General features: G+C 44.9%; 1 protein-coding gene across 3 annotated transcripts in view; it reads left to right on the forward strand.

Moving 5' to 3' along the window:
- The window catches only part of GFRA1 (GDNF family receptor alpha 1), a 203,348-nt gene that overhangs the window by 165,109 nt on the left and 12,055 nt on the right, over nt 1-26,184 (forward strand). For all 3 annotated transcript variants that reach the window (XM_033130943.1, XM_033130945.1, XM_033130944.1), the window contains 3 exons: nt 77-186; nt 2,892-3,026; nt 6,766-6,947. In XM_033130943.1, coding sequence (XP_032986834.1) covers nt 77-186; nt 2,892-3,026; nt 6,766-6,947 — 427 coding nt within the window. The remainder of the gene's footprint in view (nt 1-76; nt 187-2,891; nt 3,027-6,765; nt 6,948-26,184) is intronic.

A 26,184-nucleotide genomic window follows, 5' to 3' on the forward strand; every position in this document is an offset into this window, starting at 1 on the left:
GAATAAAGAAAAGTTATGTCTGTCTAGAGGCTCAGGATATTTTAAAACACCCTCCCCCCTTTTCTTCCTCTTGCAGATCTCGCCTTGCTGACTTTTTTACCAACTGCCAGCCAGAGTCCAGGTCTGTCAGCAGCTGTCTAAAGGAAAACTACGCGGACTGCCTCCTGGCCTACTCAGGGCTAATTGGTAAGATCAGGGAGAAGCAGGACGGGAGAAAAGGCTGGTTTACAAATACAGACTCTTTCCGTGGTAGCCCGCCACGGCCTCTGACAGTACCAATCTTCCAGTAACCCTCTGTGCTGAGGTTTTGATGTTAGGGCTTTAGGACTCGCCTGTGAGAAAAGAAAAAAAGAAAAAGCTAATGGATGTGTAAAGATGGGAAGCAGGGATTACTGAAAAGCAGGAAGACAGCAGGGAGAAGGCCTGTGAAACCCCTCAGTTGGAGAACTGACCATGCAGAACAAAAGTACAACAGAAAGCCTGGTTATGGAAGAGGAGAGCAAGTCAAACCAAGTTAATTGAATTAGGGAACTTTGGAAAAAGGGAACATGGAACTCTTATTCATTCTGGGAAACTCAAAAAGGCTGTTTCCCAGAAATGACTCTTTGGAAAGAAAAACCCTAATTGCTGGGGTCCTTCTCACCATTAATGTTCTTGGTAATTCAGCTCCTCGTGGGCAGGGGGTGACTGCATCTACATTTTTCCCCCCTGAGAATAGACACAGCAGAAACAGTACTTGCTGCTTTTCAAGACCTGAGGCGTTTTAGAAGAACCAGGTTCTCAGCATTCAGGAGAACAGTGCAAGTAAAGAAGGTGCCATGAGTTGGAAGAGAGCCAGAGCTGAGACAAATTTGTGCCCGTGGATAAGCAGGGCAGGCAGGAGGAAAGGACGGTGCTCCAGGTACCACGGACTGCTTAAGCCTTGGTGACAGAGCGCCGTCAGGAACGAACGAGTAGTGAAGGCTGTGGCGGGGTGAGGGAAATCACGCTTGTCAGAAGCGTGATGTCTCAGCCAGGGGGTGTGTTCCTGCCAGGATCAGACAGGTCACCAGGCCCAAAGAACTTCTCACCAAGAATGACAACACAGACAAAATTCTTTATCACCCGTGTCTTCAGCAAGAGCCACTGGGAAAATCAACGATGGTACTTAACGCAGGGATATTACAGGTATCTGCACCCCCGTCCCAACTTTTTTGGAAAGGATCCCTGTGCTCTGTTGGGTAATGCCTTTCACCAGTTATGGACCATTTTTGTGGCTATGTCCAAAGAGCGTCTCTTCCATAAGTCAGTATTCCAAATCGGCATTCACGTTCTCCTTTTCTTAAATAAGTCAGCCTCTAGTAGGGATTACTTATCGACTAGGAATTTCAGGTTTACGAAATAACAAGTAATTAAGGCATGCTCATTGTAAAAAAAATAAATAAATAAAAATAAAAATACGGAGAAGCCCAAAGGAGACGATATGAAGGAACTACAAGTCTACTTCCAGATGTAATTACCATGAACACCTTCGTCCACATGCCCCCAGGCATACAGGCTCATTAAATCCTCCCTGAGTGGCCAAGACGCAGTGCTGCCAGGCATTTCTGGCTCGGCAAACTGTTACATGCCTGAGGATGATGAAAACCTCATCATTTAAGGGAATAATCTGCCAAGGCAGTGCATTCTACCGACCAAAATTTACTTCTCGGTTCAGTCCGGATCTCTCCCTCTGCACTGGTCGTTGGGTTCTCATTTCTTTCAGGACAAAGCTTGTTCCTACTTCTTCCCTATGTCAGGGGCCCACTATGGTGTCAGGCCTGCTTAGTAGATACACTTTAACCTCTTTGTTCAGGGTTTGGGGTGCCTGTTCCTTTCTCACCCAAAATTAGGCGCTCCCTCTTTGTTGTGGGTCGAAGTTCTCATCCCAAGGTATAATGGCATATCGTTTCGTTCCAGTCATTAAGGAATGTAGGGCAAAGAAGATATGCCCGTGACCCATAAGCGCTTACAAAGAAATTTGTTTTTTTCTGTTTGCGAACCAAATATACCCTGTGGATCACTGACCACCTATTACTTCTTACTTTCACAAAATATATAAAAACAGAAGGCTTCTTGGCATGAGTAGGCATTGCCTGGTGTGAGCCACCCAGAATAAGACATTTGGGTTGTATTAAGTATAAGCACACTGTTTATTTGTGCCAGTACACAACTCATCTATAAAACCATGACTATGAGAAGATGAACGCAAGAGTGACCTCCCAGTATTTCTTTGGGGACTTTTGAGGACTATTGAGATAGTGATCCAGGCACCATCAGCTGAGAGAATTTCCAATGTTTGTTTCCAATTCCTTCACAAACTGGAAGACTGTATTTAAATCAGTTAAGAGTCTGGTGAGCTGCGGCCTCATGATATACATTCAGGATGTGGGGTCACCCATAAGGATAGCTTCGAAGCTTCCGTGTGTTTCTTTGAAGAAACCATTTGCCTCTGAGGGGAATGGATTCAAAGTCCTGAAAGGATTTTTAAAGATGTGGAAAACGTATTCTGTCTGTTGATGAAGATTAATGACATTTTCAAGAAAATGCAAGGGACTTGGCAACGCATGCATTCAGTTAATTGTCTCCTACTCCATGACACCCATGCCATTTGTGCAGAAAAAAAAAAAATACCCTAAGTGCAGCTCAAGGAGTGCTGTTATAATTTTTAAAAGTAAATGTGTAAATTATTTTGTGTGCACAAGATAAATTGTCAAGAAAATACACTGCTTAATGTAATTTCCCACTCAGCAAACATGGAGTTTGTAATTATACACAGTTCATCCACCGTCCGAGGAACATTTGTTTCTTTTTCAGGCTGTAGAAAAGTTCCTGTCATCACGCAAGAATAAAACACCCTTTTACTCTTTCAGGTACAGTCATGACCCCCAACTACATAGATTCCAGTAGCCTCAGTGTGGCCCCGTGGTGCGACTGCAGCAACAGTGGGAACGACCTGGAAGAGTGCTTGAAGTTTTTGAATTTCTTTAAGGACAATACGTGTCTCAGTGAGTTTATTTAAAACATAGGAAACAAACACGTATTTCTCTCTGAGCTCAAGCTGTACCTCCGTGTTTCTTGTGTCTGTCTCCACCCCCCACCCCCACCTCTCGCTCATCCTTTGTTTCCTGATCACTGATGGTGAATCCACACCATTTGGCCATATTGCATAATGTAGCATGGAGCAGAGCAAGTGATGAACTGTGTGCTGCCAAGACCGAGAATCCAAAAGCCTGAGAGAGCAAGAGATTCAAATAACCGAGGGCACATTATGTGAGAAAGAACACTTCTACCCACAGATCAAATTTTGATCTTGGCAGCCAGCACAAAGTCTCTTCCAATGGTTCTTAAAACCTGGGCACAATATACGATGTGGGACACTCAGGCAAATTAGATGGGGGTAGGCCTCCGAGGGCTGTCTGAGAAAAATTAGAATGTTAACATCAATAGCCCCCTGGATGTTCTGGGCTGGCTCAGAGGAGGAGCACTTCTTGAGTGGAAGAAGCTGGCGTTGCAGCCAGCAGCCTGAGGATGCTTGGTTATCTCCGGAGAGGGAGATGAGCACTGGGGGATCCGGGTGCAAATAGCATCGGTTATTATTGCAGTATCCTTTAGGCAATTGAAAAGCATGTTTCCCGAAGGGAGAGGGACAGAGAGAACTGTATGGGCATGAACAGCAGCATTCATCACACGAACTTCAGATGCACCCTGCCAGGTCTCCCTTCTGTCCACTGAGATGCGTGCGCTCAAGGTGACAACCCAGCTGAGATGCTTGAGTACCGCACTCACATTTTGTGACAGCCACCATGCATTTGTTGGGTGCCTTCAACTCACTCTAGGGAGTGCAATTTATATATTACACCTTTGCTGTAATCTGTACAAGAATACTAGGAGATGTAGCTATTATTATCTTCATTTCACACTTGATAAAGTACTGGTCTTCCCATAGACCATCCATGCCAAAGATTGGATCCAAAGGCTTTTGCAGCCCCTTGTCCCCTGTGGTTGTTTTGTCATGCCCAATAATGAAGGGCCCGTTGGACAAGGACAGATGCCTGAACGTCAGGGACCAGGTGTGACTTCCTGGTGGCAGGTGTGGACCAAGTTTCTAGGAATCAAGGTTCAGCCAGCCTTCTGAGAGCCCTGTCCTCAAATGACAATTTCTCCATGAGGCGCTGCTATACGATGGCTGATTTCTGAAGAATTAGCCAACAATTTACCATATGCACATATGACTTCTAAAACCTCCTCATGGTTTCCTTTGTTAAAAAGACACATCTAAGTGATTTGCTCACTGTGTACTTGAGCCGTGTGGCTGTAACCAAATCATTAAAACTAAAACAAGCTTTTGGAATCTTAAGTGAAATTCAAACCCACAAAACTAGTCTCAAGTATGGAGACATTTGCCAAGATATTGGACATACTATGCAACTATACCTTGCTTGGGCTGACTGTTTGGTCTTGACTTTAAAAAAAAAAAAAAAAAAAAAAAAGTATGTCCTCTTTTTCACATCTTGCATGCTCCTTGGGCAGAATACAAGATTTAATGAAGATAAAGCAATGACAACAGAGGTCAGAGTGAGAAAAGATTATACCTGTGCTGGCTGGAAAACCACTCCTTCACAGAGAAGATAAAGTTGTCCCTGTTTAATAATATTATGGTGAAGGGAAGAATAGTCTGGTATCTCACTGCTAATGACTTTTCAATAAAAATAAATGCATTTGGTCTTCAACAGAAACCAAAGCCAGCCAGAATTTTTTATAGTCATTCTACTTATCCTTTAAGTAGAAGGGGCAACAGCATACCAAAGACGCAGGGTTGTAAATTCAGTCTCTTGCAAAAGGCCCTAGGGTAGAAGGAATTGGAATTTGTCCATTCCAACCCAAATGCAATTACCCAATTCTGCTCTCTTCAAATTAACCAAACCTCCCCAGCTATCCCTATCACATACGAGAGGCCAACCTACTGTTTACTTCTGGTTATTGGGGAGGAAACAGTTATTTTTACACCAAAGTGCATGACAGATGTGAGAGGAAGAGAGCAGAATGAGCTGAAGGTGGAGACGCTCGTTACTGTCATGCCAAGTCTTTCTTCAGATGCCACCTTCCACTCCCTAGACCACTTCATCTAAACTGCGGCTCCCCATTCTCACCCAGTGCTCCCCAAACGCCACCCGTGCTTCCTTTTCCTCCGAGCATTTCTCACCACCTCATGTATTGTACATTTTACTTACTTGCCTCCCCAGTCAGAATGGGACCTCCATGAGGGCAGGGATTTTTGTCTTCCATCGCTGTCATTGCTATTCATTGCTGCATCTCCAGCACAAAGCAGTGCCTGGCACTTAGTAGATGTTTGATGGACATTTGCATGAATGAAAGAGCAAATGAACAAAGCAAACTTCCCAAGTTCCAAAGCGAACATACTGGGAAGCACGGGTAGTTTTAATGAAAGGCAAAGGGTTTCTGGAATCCACCCGTCTTAACGAGAAAAAGGAAGGTGGTGGTGTTCTTTTGTTGTTCTCGGTCATTCAAGGAAACCAGTCCCCCATATACTGGTACCTCTTCCTGTACATTTTACCCCACCCGTTGGGCAATGTAACATGGCTAGGAGCATAAAAAGGCATTTATATTAATTTGAAGCTGTTCCTTACAGCCTAAAAAATGTAAAGTTGTAGAAAACAAGCTTCCAATTTTCTGAACTTAAAGGATAACAATTCTAGAACAAAATGTCACTTCTAAGAGGAACATTAGGCTTAAATTATTCTGTCTTGTATATCGAAAAATGCCAGCTAAGAGTCATATATTAACAATTTGTTCATTCAGGTCCCAAATGGAGGCGTTTGATTTCTTAGACAATGAATATGAAATAAAAAAATAAATAAAAAATCCTAAATCCAGGCCAAATCCCTGAAGACCTGATTAAAACCTGTTTTTTATTCATTTGGGGGAGGGGACTAATACACAACCAATTTACTCTTGCCATAAAAACAATCTAATCCTATGAAATTGTAATAAGCTTTTAAAATTTTACATTGTAAACTTTTTCATTTAAGTAGGGCTGCTCCTACCTAATTATGTAGATTTTGTTTGGAAGACTGGGACCAGAAAGGGGAAAAATAATCTTACTTAAATTTTGACTCTATTATTGATGAGAGTGGGGTAGATTTTTCTTTTACAGAAGCTGGTTGCATGTGTACTGTGAGCAACGCCTGCCTTGTCGTCGGGGCTCGGTGGTAGTGAATCACAGTTTTTGCTGTTTGATTTCACTGCCTGCCAAATTAGTGTGAACACTAGTGAGTCACCTCAGTCTCATACTTAGGAAGGTTGTACTTTAAACGAAAAAAGGCACTAATGAGATTGCGTTTAGTATGTAATTTTGACAGAGCACAAAGATTTTCTTGGGAGAGGGGGCAGTGTTTGTGATCTCAAGTAACAGGTCCGAGGCTGGATTTCAAAGGGCTCGATGGATGCGTGTTTCACGGCAAGGACCAGGCACGTGTGTAAATAGGGACATCATAAATACATGTTGCCCTTCGGGCATAGCTAAGTCTCCAGCTCAGTGTTGAATGAATGATTTTTGCGCATCTGACCCAAAGGCTGGCTCTCAACAGCCAGGTGGATGGGTTTGGTTCAGAGAAGTCCAGTGCTGTAATCAGAATTTCTAGTGTGCTCCTCCGGTTTTATGTAGCTTGTCTGTTACAGTTGCTGCTTGACTTTGAAATTGGATTTCCTCCTGTTTTATTGCAGAAAATGCAATTCAGGCTTTTGGCAATGGCTCCGATGTGACGGTGTGGCAGCCAGCCCTCCCAGTTCAGACCACCACTGCCACCACCACCGCCGCCTTCCGGGTCAAGAACAAACCCCTGGGGCCAGCAGGCTCCGAGAATGAGATCCCCACTCATGTTTTACCACCTTGTGCAAATTTACAGGTAAGAGCTGGGATTGAACTCCCTGTTGGAGCTCACTTCTGGCGGGACACAGACTCCTTTTCTGAGATGCATTTAGGGATGGATCACGAATGATGCTCAGGTTTGAATCTTAAAAGTACATTTTAACCATGATAAATGGAGATTGGCAAGTGTCACAGAGTGGAGAGAAAGATGGGCTTTGGAACTGACTGCCATTTACTAGGGGTGTGGCTTTGGTCAAGGCTCCTGCATATCTGCCCTTGGTGTCTTGGCCCATAATGTGGGGGAGGGGCTGAGCAGGTTTTTGTTTGTGGGGTGGTTGAGCTGGACTGGCTGTTCATTTATTCTGCTTATTCTGTGTTCTCTACAAAGCAGTAGCATATCAAAAAGAAAGGAGCTCTTGGGATTGTACCCATCACTGCCACTTACACTGAATAAGGAGTACTTAACTGTATCTGAAGGTAAACCCGAGACAGTGTTACTGGGGAAGCATTAGCTCAAATGTAGAGTCCCGTACGGGAAGCAAAAGAAAGTGTTTTTCCTTAGTAAGAGGAGCTGCGAGGAGCTGCCCGGCAAAACCCCTCGTGTGGACAGAGTCCAGTGTGACTGGCCAGAGACTTCTTTAGGTTAGTCCAGATCTCCAAGGGCAGAATCACAACGTACTAACAGTGATTTCTTGACTTTAGTCAAAGCAGAATGCTTATTCTGCCTTCTTATTGATTTTTTCCATAGTAATGAGTATTTGGCTGGTTGGCAAGACATTCCGTATTTATATGCTCACAAAGAATTTTCACACATTTTACCTCTTTGGATGTTATTCTCCTGATGGCTGCAGGGTTCATGCTATTATTCTAGTACTGTCAGCCTTGTTCTTTCGTTTGACGACACAGGGGCTCAGCAAGGTAACACTTTTGCTCGAGCCTGCAGAACTGGTGAGCCACAGACGCAGCCTTGAGGACCCGGAAGCCTCGTGTTCTTTTCATGGTTCTTCCTGTATTTGGGGGGTAGGAGTGACTAGATGGTGACTTCTGCCTCCTGCTGTGCTGGAGAAAGTGACGTGTGCCAAGCACTGTGCTGTCACGCTTGTCACACTTCACACTGGAGTACATCTTCCTTTCTCTCCACTTGCTCCCCGCTAAAGATCAGTCTTACCAGAATGCTCACCAGATCGTTCTTTTGACAAGTATCATCTTGACCCACACCCACTTTGCTCCCTTAGGAAGTATTGGGGCAGTTTTTCCACTTCTGATTTGCTTGATATCTTCTCACTCCAATATCTCCCCTCTTCTCCTTGGATATACTCTATGCTATTCATCTGAGCTTTGGTCTCTGTTTTCTGTCTTTCTGGGTGTCCATTCTCCAGTAGACACCCTCAGCCATAGAGCCCAAGGTCAAGCACGTTTTCTTCATAGTTTAAAGCATTTCTTGAGCACTTTCTATCTCCAAAGTACTGTGCAGAAAATGCCAGAACTCGGAGGAAACAGTGGCACCTATCTGCTCCGTCCTGCATCAGGGCCCTGAGTGTCAGGGAGGGGAAGTGACTTGCACAAGTCCCACAGCCAGGTAAAGGTGGGTCTGGAGCCAGACACAGTACCACAGAGACAGTCTCTTTGCAGCTGCCCAGTTCTTAGCATTCTGCTTCCTCCCAGGTCTGTTTTCTGTTCTTGTTGGGTCCACTCACATTCCAGCCTCAGTACAGACAAGTGGCCAGATGAGGGATAGGACCCTGTTGTCATAAGGTGATAATAGTGGGCCAGAGGTGGCTCCTGACCAGTAGAAGAGGCAAGCTTTGGCGGCGGCAAAACCAGGTTCTTTTCTGAACATGTCCAAGTGCACAGAGCATGACTGCAGAGGGAGCGTGCAGCCTGTTCATTAAGCTCCTTCTGTGTTTTGGAAACTTCATGAAGATAGGCATCCCCCCAAAAATTCTCTCCTCAGTGAACTTACAAATAGCAGGCAAGATGCAGCTTGTCCGCCTTTTTAGAAGGTCAGACTAAGTTCCTAGATGACATCTCAGAAGAAGACTCATCACTGGAAACACCATGGAGGTGTTCTCCTGCCCCAGACGCCCCCAGCCCCACCTGCCGGACCACAGCGCCTGACTCCTGCTTCCCGTGGTGCTGTGCATGGCTTGGACACACAGTATTTTGCCTCTAACACAGATCTGCACAACTACCCCTCCTTGCAAGGAGGACTCTGTACTGCCGAAGAGTTGCCCTGGCAACGTCAGAGGACACCTGAGCGCTATTCCGAAGAAATAGCACCTTTTCCCTCCCTGTATTAGTGATCAGAACTCTGTCCCATAAATAGAGCATGATGTTTATCTCAGGGCTGCCATTTCATTTCTTGACAGAGGGGACATGGAGGTATGGGACTCCCGAGGGATGAGGTGACGGCCACACCTGTCTTCCCTGTGCTGCACACACACACTCTGCAAGTCTCAGAGCTAAACAGCCTTTCCCTTGCAGGGAGCCCTTCAGAGTCCACAAAACCTTCCTCCTAAGGTGACTCTGGCTTGAGCCCGTTTTTGCACGTGTGAGGCAGGGGGTGAGGGTGTGGATGTGACAGCCAAGTCTGTGTTCAGACCCAGGTTCCTGTTCTCAGCAGCACTGGGGCCTCTCCAAGCCTCAGCATCCTCATCCATGAGACCAGAGACTGGCCCAGCTCCTATCGTGTAGAGGATTAAAGGCAGGAATGCTTCAGTGCTTGGGGCAGAGTGAACGCTCCAGAATGGTGCTTAAAAATGTCACATGCAATGCCTGATCCCACATCAGTTGGCCACTTGTTCCCTTTACAACAGTAAACAGATGGTGGTGGTGTGCCTTGCTTGGGGTGGGGTGTTACGCTTAGGGAAATTGGTATGAGTTAGCACTAACAGGTGTACGGTGTAGTTTGTTTTTTTTCAAAACATTTTGCCTGCTTTTTGTCCTTCAGCCCATGAGTCAGGTATGGTAGACATCCTGCCCTTTTGCAAATGAGGCAACTGAGGCAGGGAAAGGCTAACGACTTAACTGAGATCACGGAGCAGTTCTCTGGCAGGGTTGAGATTTCTGACTCCAAGGCCAGTGTGCTTTTTGCCTACGGTGCTTCCCCAAAAATAAAACCTGGCCGGACCATCAGCTGTAATGCGACTTTTGGAGCAAAAATTAATATAAGACCCGGTCTTATTTTACTATAATAACGACCGGGTCTTATCTAACATAAAATACAAGACCAGGTCTTGTATTAATTTTTGCTCCAAAAGATGCATTAGAGCTGATTGTCCGGCGAGGTGTTATTTTCGGGAAAGCAGTGCAGTTTCATGACCTTGCACAACCTGGGCTCTTCCTTAGAATTAGAAATGGGCAGAGAGGAGGAAGTGAAAAATAGAAAAAGGAGGTCACGCAGTATTTGTCTTTCGGTGTCTGGCTTATTTCACTTCGCATAGAGTCCTCCAGGTTCATGTGGAATGGAAAAGAGTCGAGCTCTGAGAAGCAGAGAGAAGATTGGTGGCCTCAGGAGGCTGCAGAGATGTCGGGCAAAGGGTACAAAGTTGCTGTACAAAGTACAGCACGGTGGCCTGAGTTAACAATACCGTACTGAATACGTGAAATTTGCTAAGAAAGTAGATCTTAATTGTTCTCACCAGCCCCCGAAATGGTAACTATGTGACATTATGGATAGGATGTTACATAGCTTGATTGTGGTAAACCTTTCACAATGTATACATATATCAAAACATCACATTGTACACCTTAAATATGTACAATTTTAATTTGTCAATTATAACTCAACAATGCTGGGGAGGCAGGGAAGAATCGGAGGAAGGAAGACACTGGTTTTGAGAGAGCTGAAGGCCCTGCTTCTTCCTGGAGGCAGTGACGTGAATGATGGGACCACACAGAGTTCATACTTAGGCCTGGGTTTCTTCATGCCACAGTTCCAGGCTACAGAGTATAGGGAAAGGACTGACAGTTTACCAGTAAAACTTTCGGCAGTTTGGTGATCTCTTTAGGATGACTTATATTAAGAATAGTTGAACGAATTCCTGGAGGACAGAGGGTCAGGTTATGAGCAAGTGATGAGAGACGGGCCGCAGCCTATGAGAACGTGGTCCCCGGCACTGATTCAGGACACCTGCTTTGGCGTGGAGCCCCCAGGAGACTCATTCTCCGCATCTGTCCTTCCTCTGCTGCCTGTCTGTCTCCAGATACATTACCATTTGCCAAGGGGTCCTGGAAATATCTTGGAATGGCATTAATCCCAGCCGCTTGTATCGTTCCTCAGAACAGAACCGACTTAAACCAGCTTGGGATCCATTGATAACAGATTTGGAAAAAGTCAACTATCTTTGGCAGCTCTAAAGTTCACTTCCCTCGAGAAGCACCCTCTTGTAATATTTTAAAATATACAATAATGTGAGAAAACTCTTGGGGACTTGAGTTTCTGTCTTAACATTTGAGATAGATTTCCCCCTTGGATGGGAAGCAGTAAGAATAAACATTTTCAAAAGTCAGCTTCCAAGTGTAATTATCAACAAACCAAATACAGTTCTGTTTGGGGCAATGGTGGCCTTGGGTGTGGTTCACAGTTCCTATGAAAGGCTCAGCTTTAAAAAAGGAAAGTTGATTGATTAGTATAAAATGTCATAGAAATGTCCAAGCGCTGGCTCCCTGAGGTGATAAAATACCAGGTTTTGGGTAACCTGCCAAGTTCCCATGTCAGGATTAATTGGCAGTTGTATTAATAACAAGTGTGACACAGGCAGTGCTATTGCTGGCGTAGCTCTTCGACTTGTACAAAATGGTTACATGAAAAACAAAGAAATATTAAAAATTCTACCAATTATTTCATCATCTGTGCGCTTGAGTAGTCTGGTAGCTGGACAAAACTCAGAATATTTAAACCAAATGGATTGTGCTTGTCACTTATTTAAAGCCAATATCTTTGGGAAGTGTAAGTATTGGAAAATCTCTATTTGGCATCACTGTATACCTCTTAACTCTGATGGCATAAGGGAAACCTCTTCAAGTGGCATTTGTAGGCCCCTGATTTCCGTGGTCAAGCAGGGTTCTAGAGTCTGGGGAATACAGGCTTTCAACTAGGGCTCAGGACCCCTGAGAGAGTTCCACTGCCTCTGCCCTTTTCCCCTAGAGATGTGATGGATGATTGAAAGAAGTTCACACACTCAGAAGGGCACACACTCAGAACCAAGGCTAGCAGGATGGCTGTGGGATAGTTAAGGGCAGTGTGTAGGAGCTCTAGTGAACAGTGCAGGCCGTATTCAAACTCCGGTGTTTTTTGTTTGTTTTGTTTTTTGTTATTGGCGAGCCCAATAAAACTTATCTGTGGCTGAGACATCGAGGGCCAGTAGTTACAGTTTGAAGTTCAAGTCTCCCTCCACCTCCATTTTAATAGGACTTTCAAGGTAGCATTCTAGAAAGTCAAACAATTTTCTCAGTCATAAAAGATGTGAGCTGGGTTGAAATGGATACCATGTTTCCCAGAAAATGAGACCTAGCTGGACAATCAGCTCTAATGCATCTTTTGGAGCAAAAATTAATATAAGACCCAGTCTTATTTTACTATAATATAAGACCAGGTATTATATAATATAATTAATATAATATAATACCAGGTCTTATATTAATTTTTGCTCCAGAAGACGCATTCGAGCTGATTGTCTGGCTAGGTCTTCTTTTCGGGGAAACACGGCAGCCTTTGCAAGAGTGCTTACTGCTAAAATCAGCAATACAGAGGCCAGCTGTCCCCTTCCGCCTCAAGGATCACATCATCCTCTTTGGTGGTCAAACCATGCTAGCCCTAAGTGGGGACACTGCTGGCCCTCGGGGGCCATGGAAGGGGCATCTTTCCTGTAACAGACAACCTGCAGCATCCACTGGATTTCAGTTTCAGTCCACACCTCCATGGCCTCCTGGGAAAGCCTCAATGCTGTCAGTCCCTTGTCTTCACGGAGTACAATTTGAAGCTTATCGAAATGAGCTGGACACATGTAGGATATAGCACAACACTTACAGATTGGTAGGAGGTGCGGAAAAGGGAGATGGGATTTACCCGTCTCTAACACCTGCTTGTAACCCATTTAATTTCTACATAGTAGAGTATTTGAGTGCTGAATTTGAATATTAAAGTACTGCATTAGAATATTGAAAATAATCTGTCTCTGAAACAAGATTTTCCATCTTGGAAGAACAGCATGCCCTACCCCCTTCACTGCCCCCAGTGCCTCAGGAGACCCAAACAAAGTCCATTTGTACTAGATAGGGGCCAGCGCGGACCAGAAATATTTCGAAACTCTTCTCAGGGCCAAACTCCAGAAGTCTGGATGTGGCAGGAAGGCGATTATCCAAACTTGCTCAATACCCAGGACTCCACTGGCTGTGACCAAGTGAAAATTGTAAGTGTTGAGTTTGAAAAGGAAAGCTGCCAATGGGTGTTCTGTAAATCATTTGGGCCAGCAGACCGACCTCATTATGTCAGCTAATCCTGGAAATACAGGAGGTAAATTTAAATCTTCTAGCATGAAGCACTTAATCAATATTCTAAATGTTTTTCTTGCAATTTATGCTAGCAGAGCAATGGGGGGCTTTGGCGTCCCGTTAATCTTCCAGTGGAGAAGAGGTGCTTGAGAGCAAGGCCAGGGTGGTGGGAATTTGCACAGGACGGCTGGTGGGAGGCTAGGGGGTGGCAGAGGAAGGAAAGATGCTTTTTCCAAACCAGGCCCCTGGCATGGGGACGCTCACCCTCCGTACTCACGCCACCCCTTCTAGCTACCCTGCGGGCACCTCCTCAGCGCTTTGTCACCTGCAGTTGGATGACCGCCTAGGGGTTGCTTTGCCTGGAAGAGCATGAACTTGGGAGTTAGTTGGACCTGAGTGACAGTCCCAGCTCTCTTCCTCTTGCTGTGTGACCTGGGGCATGTTTCTTACCCTCTCTAAATGTGGACTGTAAAACATCACCCACCTCTGGTTTGTTGTGAGCATAAAAGAACTGGTACCTGTGTGCAAAGGATCCAGCAGGACTGGCCAACCCTCTGCACCTGGAAAGAGGCCTCCATTCTTATCGTGGTGGAAGAGATGTGTGAGAGCTTTAACTGTGGACACGGGAGCCGGAAAGGAAGGGCTGTTCTTGGAAGCTGGGGACCACGGAGGGAAAAAGATGGAGTTCCTTATTGCTTCCTTAATTTGTAAGAAGTGTTTGAATCAAGTGATAATCCTGCTAGTCCTTGTAGAAAGTCCCAAGAAAGAAGGGAAGCGAAAAGGCAATAAAGGACCAGGTCTAAGGGGTTAGAACTGCCCCAAACTCCCATCTCTTTGTGCCCAGAAGGAGTCTCCTAGGAGCTACATCCTAATAATCTGCTTCTTGGAGCCGTGACAGCAGTCAGATCTTGGGTACAGTCAGAGTGTGACTGTCTGCCAGGGGCCATTACCACATCTCTTTAACCAGTGCTGACATTGGAAAGAGGTGACACAATTGTAAACAGGAAACAAAGATGGTGTTTGAGAACTAGCCCTGCCTCTTAGTCTCCAAGACCAGGATTTTGCAGTCTTTCCCATATCTGCATTCTACCAGTAGTAGTACGTGCTTAATATTTATCCTTAAACTCAATTACTAGATATACTGTTAATAGTGTTTGTGAGACATATGTGAATCAATGTGCCAGCTCTTCCTATGTGTATGAAAATCCCTATATAAATGTTACATTTAAAACAATAAAAAATGTTCGTATGCCACCTAAATAATGTCATATACACCAGTGGTCCCCAAACTCCACTTTGGGAAGCATTATAAACAATCTAATCATAGAACAGGTCCCAGAACTATTTGCTTTAATAACTTACATCACCTCTGCTTTTTATGGGTTGGTATTAATAAAGAAAATGTGCATATAGCACTTCCCATGAGTCAAGTATTGGTCTAAGCAATATACATACATATATATATATATATATATATATACATATACACACACACATATATATGTATATATACACATATATATGTATATATATACATACATACATGTGTACATATACATATACATATATACATATACGTATATATATACATATGTGTATATATATGTGTGTGTGTGTGTGTATATATATATATATTTAATCCTGACAGTAACATTATGAGGTCAATACTATTATTATTCCCCCCCCCCGACTTTTTGGACAATAAACCTGAGACTCATAGAGACTTGATGAGAAGAGGAGAAATAGAAAAGCAGCACTTTTCTCCTCTATGCATTTTAAAGGGCTGCACTATATTACCTAAATCAGAGCGCTTTACCTTTTTGTTTCTGCACAACGTTATTCATTCAGCATAGATTAAAATAGACCCTAAATTCTTGTTGAACATCTGGCAGATGGAAGTGCCAGACTGATTCATAAACCAGCATAAAGAAAGGTAATGATGCCTATTCTGACACCAACTGGTGTCCAGCATTACAACTCAATTCTGCAGCCAGGGCTCGCAATTAGCACAGACTCCACAGGTTAAGGACACGGTCCCCAACTGCACTTAATTCAGATGCCAGGTGCACTTCAGGGATCCCTGGCCACCTGCACTTCTGACCAACAAGCTGTACATTCTTCAGGGGTCCTGAGACCCCCTCAGGTTGAATGACTCAGAACGCAGGAAAGCGCTGTACTTACAATTAGTTTCATTCTAAAGGATACAAATCAGGACCCTTAGGCTGAGCTCGGGGAGAGTCTCCAATGGAGAGCTTCTGTGCCCTCTTCTGTGGAACTCCCCACGGAATTAGGACACATCAGAACATCCCTGTGTCCACCAACCAGGAAGCTCCACTGAGCTCCCATGACTAGAGTTCAGTTGGAGTCTCATTACAAAGGCGTGATTGATTGAGCCACTGGGCACACGAGTACGGTCAGTCGTGCACCCTCTTTGCTCCCTGGCGATCAGGAGGTTGGGCTGACCTCATGTGGCTCGAAGCCCCAACCCCTTGACCATAGGTCACATGCTTGGTCTGTGTAGTGACAGCCCCCATCCTGAATCAGCTCATGAAATGTAGGTGTGATCTGAAGGGCTCCTGAATAACAAAGACACACCTATCACTCACGAATTGAAGAGTTTAGAGGTTATCTTCCAGGAACCAGGAACGAAAGCTAGTCAAATTCTAATTTTAATTCTAGGGACAAACTGTGAAACTTCTCATAAGGAAGCTGGAGTTGAAATTTTGAGCATGCTCACTTCACCACTTACCAGCCATGAAACCATGGCCACATTACTCATCCTCTCTGCCTCAGTGTCCTCATCCATGAAATGGGGATGACAGTAACAGAGCCTCCTGGGGTGTTATGAGGAGTAAATGTGATCCTTCATGTGAAACATGCTGGGGCGGTGCCCAGCTCAAAGATGGTACTACTGCATAAAGGTTTATTATTTGTAACTCTCATGGGGCTTTCGACACTTGGATGTCACTGGCCCCCTTTGTCCCGCCTTTAGTGACAGAACAATGCCCTGAGGGGTTGGGCTGAGTTATGCATTGCTTTATTGGTCCCCATTTCCAGCAGCTTTTCTAGTCCTAGTAGCCAGTGGTGCTTTGCACCTGTGGAATAGACCTGCTGTGGACAAGAAAAGGTGAGGAGACCTTGTCAGAGTGGTGGTTTTTAATGGAATCTGGAGTTGGATGATTCTCCTTGGGAAGTCACTTGCTTCCCTGGCATTCTTTGCTGAAGGTGGGCTGCACACCTCTATGCCAGTCTTGGAAACTTCAGTTAGGATTATTTAGTGACCTCTTGGCTATGAATTGAACAGTTGCCCAGGCCAGGCTTCCTCAGCTTTGGCCCTGATGGCAGTTGGTTTGGAGAATTTGTCGCCGTCATGGGGGCTGAACTGTGCACAGTAGGGTGTTTAGCAGCACCCTTGATCTCTATCCTCTAGATGCTAGTACTACCTTTCCCTAGTGGTGACAACCAAAAACATCCTCAGACATAGCCACATGTGCCTTGGGGGGCAAAATCACCCATGGTTGAGGACCACTGCCCAGGAAATGAGGGCTGCCTCAAAGACCCCCTCCTTTCCTTTCTACTAATGAGGAAAATGGAGGTGTTTGAGGGTCTTGTCAGGTTTCCTCCTCCTTAAAAGGGAAGGAGCACGAGGACTTCTAAGAGCCGACTGGTGCATTGGGCCATCTTTCCTCGGTAATGCAGGCAAGGACAGCGAGGCAGGGCTGTGGTGACCATCAAATGCTCATTTGGGGACATTTAAATTAATTTTCCCAAGGCAACCCTCACCTCCGAGGGGGCCCCTTGAATAGCTTCAAAGGTGGTGTTAATGGAAGCTCTGGACCTGTTCTTATCGAGGGACCTGCAGGAGTGCACGGCCCGTGGGCCCCGCACCCTCACCTTCTTGAATAATGTTTTCATCCATCCAGCACCTTGGACGAGTACCCTACAGGTGACATGTCAAAGGAGATTTTTGCCAGATGACCAGAGTGGATGTCTGTGTTTATACCGAATTACACTCAGGTTTTCCATGTATGGTCTTCGAGGTTGGGAGTTTTTGAAGGAGAGGAGAGTAACTGAGAGCGTGTGCCAGGGCCAGACGTATAACACTGAGCCCTGAGCACAGGCTCTGAATCTAAATGACTGGCAACACAGATTCTGTTTCCTGAGCCTTTTGTTTAAGAAAATGGTCTCAGTGCCGCATGTTACTTGTGGTATTTGGCTTATGATCTTTGTGAAGTTTCCATCATTTTTGTGTATTATGGTGTTTTCTAACACCCCTATTGTTTTGGTCTCATAAAAAACATCCAAGTCTTGACCACACCTAGCATTTCCTGTTCATATAACACTTTCCTGCTCAGAGGGAGTTTATTTCCCCACTCTGGGAGAAATGAGCTATTGGGGTGAAGGTGGGAGGGGTCTTCCCTTAGCAGAAGTGCCCCCCCACATTCCCACCCAGGCTGTTTCTGGGCTCCCCTGGAAGCCTCCCAGCAGAGTTCTGGACCCAGCTGCCAAGTGGCTCCGGGGCCATGTGTGATGGGCCCAGCTACTCCCAGCCTGGAGAGGCTGCAAGTGGCTTCCTGGGACTTAATCTTCCAGGCTCCAGGTGCCAGCAGATGAGCTCAGAGAGAAGCTGCATCCCAGAATCCACCCACGTTAGCCCTGGGAGGAAAGAGGCTGTTGTAACAACACTTTTTGAAATAACTGCTTATAGAGCATTTTCAGAGCCCTTCATCCAAGAGAGTGCTTGAATTCAGAGCTGAAAATTGAGTATTACTCTGTTAAGGCTGCCATACAATCCAGCATGCCGACATGCATTTTCGATTGTGTATTCAAACACTATTGGAAATGGAAGCTTGCAGGGTATAACTGGTACTAAAAAATAGGAATTTTATCTTAGGGGCCAGGCTTCATGGTAGGCAGGTATGCATATTGCCCTGTGTCATAGAAGGCGGTGTCATGCATTGTATTCGTTTGCTCGGGCTGCCATAACAAAATCCCGTCAACGGGGTGGCTTCAACAATAGAAATTTATTTTTCACTATTCTGAAGGCTGGAAATCCAAGACCAAGGTCCCTGCAGGTTTGATTTCTCCTGAAGCCTCTCTCCTTTGCTTGCTCATGGCTCTCTCCTGTCTGTGTCCTTACATGGCCTGTCCTCTGTGTGTGAGCCTCCCTGGAGTCTCTCTGTGTGTCCAAATTTACTCTTATAAGGACACCAGTGTGACTTGATTAAGGTCCACCCTAATGCCCTAATGGCCTCATTTTAATGTCAACTACCTCTTTAAAGACACTATCTTCAAATAGAGTCACATTCTGAAGTACTGGGGGTTAAGACTTCAATGTATGAATTGTAGAGGGACACAGTTCAGCCTATCACATATGTGTAAGGGGCAGGTACTCAGTAACTAAACATCCGTCATTTTACAAATGTTGTTTGGGACAACTTTAAGGGAGGAAAACATGCTATTCCCACAATAAGCTTTTCCTGCTCTACAGGGTCCTGCTAAGCCTCATATGTGAGTTCTTCCCCACAGCCTGCACACATCAGGTGTTCTCTGTCTTGCCAGAGCAGATGCTATCGGATTTCGGGCTTCTGCAAACTTAATTCGAGTAATGATTCCTTTGTGATTGGCATTTTGCATTGTAGCAAAGTTTGGTTCAACATATTGTTAGAATACACAGTACTGTAATTTAAGATTATTTTATCAGCAGTAAAGGGTTTTATAATTCATTTAAAAAGTTGTAATGGGCTCGGGCATCTTTAGTATAGTTTAATAATATAGCATTTTATAGCTGACTGTAAAATTTCAGATTACGGTTTTAGCAATTGTGCCATTCTATTTTATAGTTTAATAATTGGTGAAATGAAGAAGAGTAAAGTTCCTAAAAACCAATTTAATGACTTAGAATAATAGTCTTTTTCGAAATCTATTGCACACCTTCAATGAACCCAGATGTCACCTTTTCAACAAAGGCAGATCGTGGCATCTATTTTTCTCAACTACAGAGCCCTCCGATTAAGCACACAGAGTACAGTATCTCTGAGTTATAATTTGTCTCCCTTTATTTCTCTTTTATCCCTAATCTATAGCTAGAACAAGCCTATTTGCCAAGTACAAGGTGAATACCAGCTGGGCCAGCAGGAACAGGGAGTAGCTGGATCTTTCTTGAGAAGGTTCTTCATTTTACAGATAGTCCCCTGATCATACCACTTCAACCCTAGCTCCTAAGTCTAATAAAGTGTCTTATTAATGCCTCCAGGTAACCCATACTTCACCACTCTGGGACATGAATAGCAAAATAGAGAGCCCTAAATCCTAATATAATTGAATACTATCGTTAGGAGTACTATAAGTGTTAGCATGTAGCATTGGGGAGAAGGCCCTATGTCAAGTTGTCATTGGAATTATAATCAGTGTTATTATATTTCTGGGTTTTTCCAGGGGCGTGTTTTCAGACAACTGAAAGTGATAAAAGAGCAGGCCCTGGACCAGGTACAAAAACTCAGTTACCTTGGAGCACAAGGGGCACACCTTGCAAATATGGTCCCAGACCCTTGGGTGCAGGGTGAATTTTGGGCAGACCAGTTTTGGCTCAGCCCTGTTTCCATTACACAGAAATGGTAACAGTCAGGGGAAGTGCCATGTGGCTGGGCTCCTTCCTCTCTGGGGTACAGTTCAGGGGATTGGGGCTCACCACCCATTTCCAGTCTGTGTTATAAACAGCAGTGTCTGTGAATGGCGGGGATGCTGACTTTGAACTACCGACTTGATAGTAAGTTGGACAAACGTCTCCCACAGCAGCTAGAGCTCCTCTCTTGCACCATCCTGAAATGATACGGGTCCCCTTTCCTCTGTCTCCCACTCAGTTCTCTAGTTGCGTCACCCTACTTTGTCAGCTCCAGAGAATTTGTGGTGGACATTTGTTGTTGGTTGGTACAACGTAAGGCTGTCCATCCCAGTGGCATCTAAGTGTCTTTTGCCAAGTCAGTCATCTCAGCAATGATGCCACCGCTGGAATCCATTCTTGCTGGCCAGGGATAGGCATTTGCTCCAGGCTTCCACTGTTGTCTCTGTCTGTGCCCTGCCCAGCTCATGGCATCCCCTACATTAGAACAGGGTGAGGAGTAGTGATTCTGAGATCTTATGGCAAGTGGAAGCAACGCCATCATTGGTTTTATTCCCGGACCAAGCCCACTGGAAGATAAGAGAACTCAAGCACTGACTATGCCAATGCTTGACAAGGGATCCTGCAGACACTAGGCCAATACTGGCATGGTTAGTTCTCAAAGTTGCCTTTTTAAGAAAAAGAAGCCGTTGTGTGTGAAGTGTAGAAAATACTGAAGGACCAGGCTTCGGCTACAATAAAATCAAACCTTCCTGTGGACTGCAATGGAGAGTAGTTTCATCTCCTTACTCTCGGATTCATCATCTGTAATGTAGGAGTACTGAGCACTACTGCCTAGGAGGGTTGGGATAATTAAACAAAATTTTTCAGCACAGTAACTATTTTATCGTTTTTTTTTTTTTTTTTTTTTATCTTCTTGGTTGGTGTATGCTGTTCATGAGACAGAAGACTGGGCTAAGGGGGCATTTGGTGGTCCTTACCCCCAAATTCATCTGGGAAATGAACCTGGGCGTCATACAGGGTGCGTGTCCCGCAGAAGTGGGCGTTAGGTTGAACCAGTTTTTTATGATCACCCATTTAGCATGTCGTCTTTCTTTTAACCACTTTTCTCAAAAAATGAGAAAAACAACTTAAGAATGGGAATAAGAAGACTAAGCCCCCTCCATGCATTCTGGGAAGAGCCATTAGGCCACCTGCACCTGTGGTCCAGAGGGCAGTAAGGCTGGCTCATCAGAGGGATAGTAATTCAGCAGTCGGACAATCGCTTAACCCAATTGCTGGGTAATAAACATGCTTAATAAAATGGAATAGAGTGTCCGCACCATCTTGGCTATAAATATGCTCTCTTGTTCTGGGTAACCTACGAAAATACCTCTGAGCCCACTTAGATCACATACTATAAATAAATCCAATTTCTTGTATCCCCCACTGACCTTTTATCCTTAGGACTTCTAACCAACCGTGCCTCCCTAAATAATTGGCTCTGCCTTGTGTTTAAGCCATGGAGCTCACACATGGGCAGAAAATTGCTCTGGCTCTCTTGGGGGTGAGGTTCAATGAAGGGCTTCTGTCCCCTGCACCTCTCATATTTGAGGCTCAAGAGGAGTTCATCATGGATGAGGCTGTCTAGAGAGGAAGCTTGGGATGGGAAGGGCAGGGGGAGATATTGTGGGAGTTTTCCCCAGAGTGGCTGTCCCCTGCCTGCCCCTCGGCTGCAGGCACCTCAGGTGTGACATGAGAGGTGTTCACCTCTGGGCCCCTCAAGGAGGAAACCCCGCTAGGCCAGGCTTGCGCAAATTGCTCTGGTTTCTGGGGTGAGGCTTGGGAAGACCACTAGCGCCATGTGCCCGTTGTCAGCCACTCGGTTGGTTTCTAGGCTGCCCTCTCTGCCCTACCGCCCCCTTGGCACCTTCCTTAGTAATCAGGAAGGAATACTTCCAAGGGTTGATCTAAGGATTACGGGAGATGATGTGGGCCGTGCCTGGCACAGACTCAATATGCCTGGGTTTGGAAGTTGAAGAGAGCTCCGGTTCAAATCTCTGCAGCCACTCCAACCTGTGGAACTTGGGCAAGTCCCAGCCTCCCAGAACCCCTGTTTCCTGTTCTGTACAAAAGGGGAGTGGCCTCCTCAGAAAGTCCTTTCGGTCCTTGGGAGGACTCAGTAAAATGCGGCTGGGATCACTACCAGTGGAGGCTCTTATTAATAGTAATGGTCAGTCATCACTATGAGCCTACTTGGTTTTCCTCTGTATTCTAGAATATTCTCTGTCTACAAAAAGCACTTTTTTTTTTTAAAGATTAAATTTTTTTTGCTTTCACCTTGTGTTTTGCAGCACCAAGTGTGCGCCACCTTCTGAACCAGAGAGGGGACAAAAGCTCTGGGTCCGTCATGTCTCCAGACAGTGGCGTTTTCTATCAAACCTGAGTTACCACCATAACTCACAGAGCCATTACGGGGCCGCACTCAGCTGCACATAAATGCACAGGACAATGAGAATCTTAATAAATATTATCTGATGGTGATGCGGATGCGTGTCGGGTGAGAGGCTTCATGCAGGTCCTTCTCATCAGGGACCACAGTGAATCTTTTCTATTGGTCTTGCATTTCCGCCTGCACATTTTGAGAAAACAAATGTTAGGGCTGTCCCCCTAGTTGACTTGACACCATTATTGCTGAATGTTTGCTCTACAAAACCCTTCCCCCACCCCCCAAACCCAAACGTCTTTTACACATTGTTTGGCATAATCTCGTTGTTAATTGGGCATAATTTTCTAAAACTACAGCTCACAATTGCTTCTTATCTGAATATTTTACTAATTGAGCAAGTTAACCGTGCACAAAAACACATTTTCTGATGTAGTTTGTAACGTGCGTTTGCCCCAACTTGGAGAAAAGCAAAATAGATGTAAGATGACCCTGTGAAGTTGTGGAAAGAAGAAAGGCCGGCTCCAGTGTCGTGTTAGGCTCCCTGTGGTAGACTGTGTCTGCTTCCACTGCTACCTGCCATCCTGCCATTGGTGTTACATTACAGGCGTGGGGATGCAGGCATCCTTTTTAGGGTGAGCTGGAGACTGACAGGCGAGCCCCAGGGACTGCTTAGCTAATGGAGGACTGTTGATTTATCTTATAGGACTGTATCTCTTTCAGTGCATTCATTTTTAAATCCAAGGAAACACAGAAGATCATGAGCCAGTTCTATTCAATATCATGTTCATAAGCCATATTAGCTTGAGCTATTGCAGTTTGCCCTTTCCTGCCCGAATCCAAGAACGACCAGCACAGGGACCACACAGACGCTAAGAGGTCATCACAGCAGCTTGGATTTTAAAAGGACTTCTACCCAGAGTATCACATTTGATTCTCGCAACTCTGTACTACCTCAGGAAGACAGGGGTTCTTGTCATTACAGCTGATGGTTGAAAAGCCAGGACTAGGACCTTCCTAACCTGTGTTCTTTTTATTATACCATATCAATCAAGCCAGTACCAGGAGCAAGTACAAAATCATAAAAGAAACTCTCTTCACTGACCCTCACTTAGCCAACTCACCACAGCCGCCAACCTCGCCATCCCTCTGTAAACATCAAATGCCCAAGGCAGACTGAATGCCCAAGCGTTTGGCCTTTCTCCAGCTCACCTCTGTCCCTTGCTCTGTCCACCTGAGAGGCAGGCTCAAAAGAGCCAGGTACATTTGCTCTCAAACTTGTGTTTAGCGTTGGGCTTACATAATTGGATGAAATATTACATGAATGATTGAAATAAGAGCACAAAAGAAAGCCGAGTTGTTTCCATGAAGACTAAGTTGAATATATTGGAAGAAGCAAACTCCTAAAAAATAAAATGCCTTCGGATTAAGTATGGGTGAGACAACTGTAAAAGACTGAGAAACATTATAAAAATGTAGACAGTTTCTGCAGATTTGGCTGCGGGTATCAAACAAATGTCACTCCTGTTTTAAAGAAACTAGGACTGGAAATTGTAGACTGTGGATGATAGGGATAGCTTAACATAAGCCAGGGAACTCTAATCAGCATACTCTTTCTTTAAAAAACTTTGTTTCAGGAGATGACCTTAGGACTGGCAGAAGGCAGCTTAGAGGAAATAGATCCCTCCCGTGCCAAAGCACAGGCTCTGAAAGACAAATACCCAAGCCCAGCGGCTCAGAGCAGACCTTAGTTATGTGTCCACTTGTTTTACGTAGCTGGCTTTCTTGCACATTATTCAAACCAATGATTGCAAGTGGTTGTTACCAAGTTAGTAGGAAAAGCAAATCACCAGGAAGGTGAGTTTCAAAATGGTCAGTGGCAGGGATTTTAGAAAGGCTGGCCAACTGCTTGTGAATGGACCAGCAGTAAAACCTCCCCCTGGCTCTCCCCAATCCAATAGGCAAAATCTGAAAAACTGAAAAGAGTGTAAGACTATAGAGTGCAGGGCAAACCACCAATACTTAGCTTGCATGCACCAGCAGGCAGCTTCTTTTTTTCTTTTTTTTATTGTGCAGAAATTATCAGGAAAATGCATACCAAGTGCACAATAAAATGGTTATATAGTGAGGACTACCCATAAAATCAGGCGTATATCCCCGTACGTCAGGTATATAATGTGTAAACAGGTGGGTTGATTTTATTAACATGCAATGTGAAAAATGCAAACTCTGAAGCAGATTTCCCTCTCTGTGTTGTTATCCTTCAGAATTCGATGCACATTCTTCTTCCTACGTTTTGTCTTACAAGAAAATGTAAGGTGTGTAGATTTAAATTGAGAAATGGGTTTGAGTTCTGCACTATTTCGGGAAGAAGTCATGTAATGATTTTCCCTCGCAAAGGTCCAATTCATGCCACAGAGGAGACTCGTATGCTAATAAACTGATATTGACAAGTGTGATAGATGCAGCTCGGTACTTAGCGAGTGCTGGAGAGCAAAGTTGATTGCATTTTACAGTCTGTGTATTTCTCTGTTTATTGCTTGTATTCTGTCATTAAGCAAACAGGTTCCTAATATAGCAAATCTCTCTAATCAGTAAAGCAAGGGAGAAAAGAACCAGAAGCATCATTAATTATGACCATTTGGCTGCAGCCTGGACAGTCTGTTGCTATTGGATTGGGCAACTTCCTCTGGTTTAATTTCCTGGAGGTAGAGCATAAACTGGCTTTTCTTTCGCATGGAGGAAAGTAGAGAAATGTTCCATGCTTTGCTGGTCGACAGCTGCCTAAAAACCCAAGATTAAACATTGGCTTCTCTACAGAAATGGAGATCTGGGGCAGCAAAGGCCGGGTTCCGAATGGATGCACTTTGAAACCTCCAATCCCATAGACAGAGCAAGCGTGCTGCTCCAAAGCCTGACCGCCAGTCCCCAAGGCTGGGGAGAGCATACTGTGGGCAGAACTCATGTATGCGTGCTCTGTGGCCAATGGGTAGGCTCGACTAGGAGCTATAAATGATGTGTGTGTCTGTGTGTTCTACAGGGAAGCCGTGGGCACCTCGGCAGGCTTTCTACATGCTAATCACAGGGGTAAAAAGCAGGAGAGTCCTTGGTCTGACTCCAGGTAACAGAGGTTAACAGCCTCTAATGCTCTTATTAACCCTCTAGTGCCAGGGACTGGCGAGATGTGGCCCCACAATTCCAGGACCATGGAAATTCTAGTACATGATGTGCCTGGACTTGTGGATTACTGCCAGTGACAGTTTCATAACACTGCTGGAGGGATAAGTTTTATGAAATGCCCAAAGAACAGGTTCTCTGGATTTCCAGAATGACAGCAAGGCTCCTGTTTGGGGGTGGGTGTCTCCAGTATCCTTTTCATCTCTCCATTTTCAAAATGAAAACCTCATGGTACTATGTTTTGGTGGTGGTGTTTCCCCTTAGCTCAGAGTCAGGTAACTCCCCATAACTATATAACTGAGAATTAGCTGTAATGAAACACTCTTTCATAAAAGAGATTAAATAATTCATTTTTGACATGCTATAACAATGGCTAAAATTGGCTTTTAGAAAAACGAATCCGTTCTCTTCTTCTTTACCCCTCTTTTGAAAGAGATGGCCTATTTTAAAGCCACAAATGGTAAGGTTTCGTGTCTAGATAGGTCGGGGCTGGCGTCCCAGCACATCCAGTAATGAGCAGGGCTGTCAGGCTCGCAGACAGGACTTTGAGTGCTG

Source organism: Rhinolophus ferrumequinum, chromosome 16 (genome assembly GCF_004115265.2).
Source record: "Rhinolophus ferrumequinum isolate MPI-CBG mRhiFer1 chromosome 16, mRhiFer1_v1.p, whole genome shotgun sequence".
NCBI lineage: Eukaryota > Metazoa > Chordata > Mammalia > Chiroptera > Rhinolophidae > Rhinolophus > Rhinolophus ferrumequinum.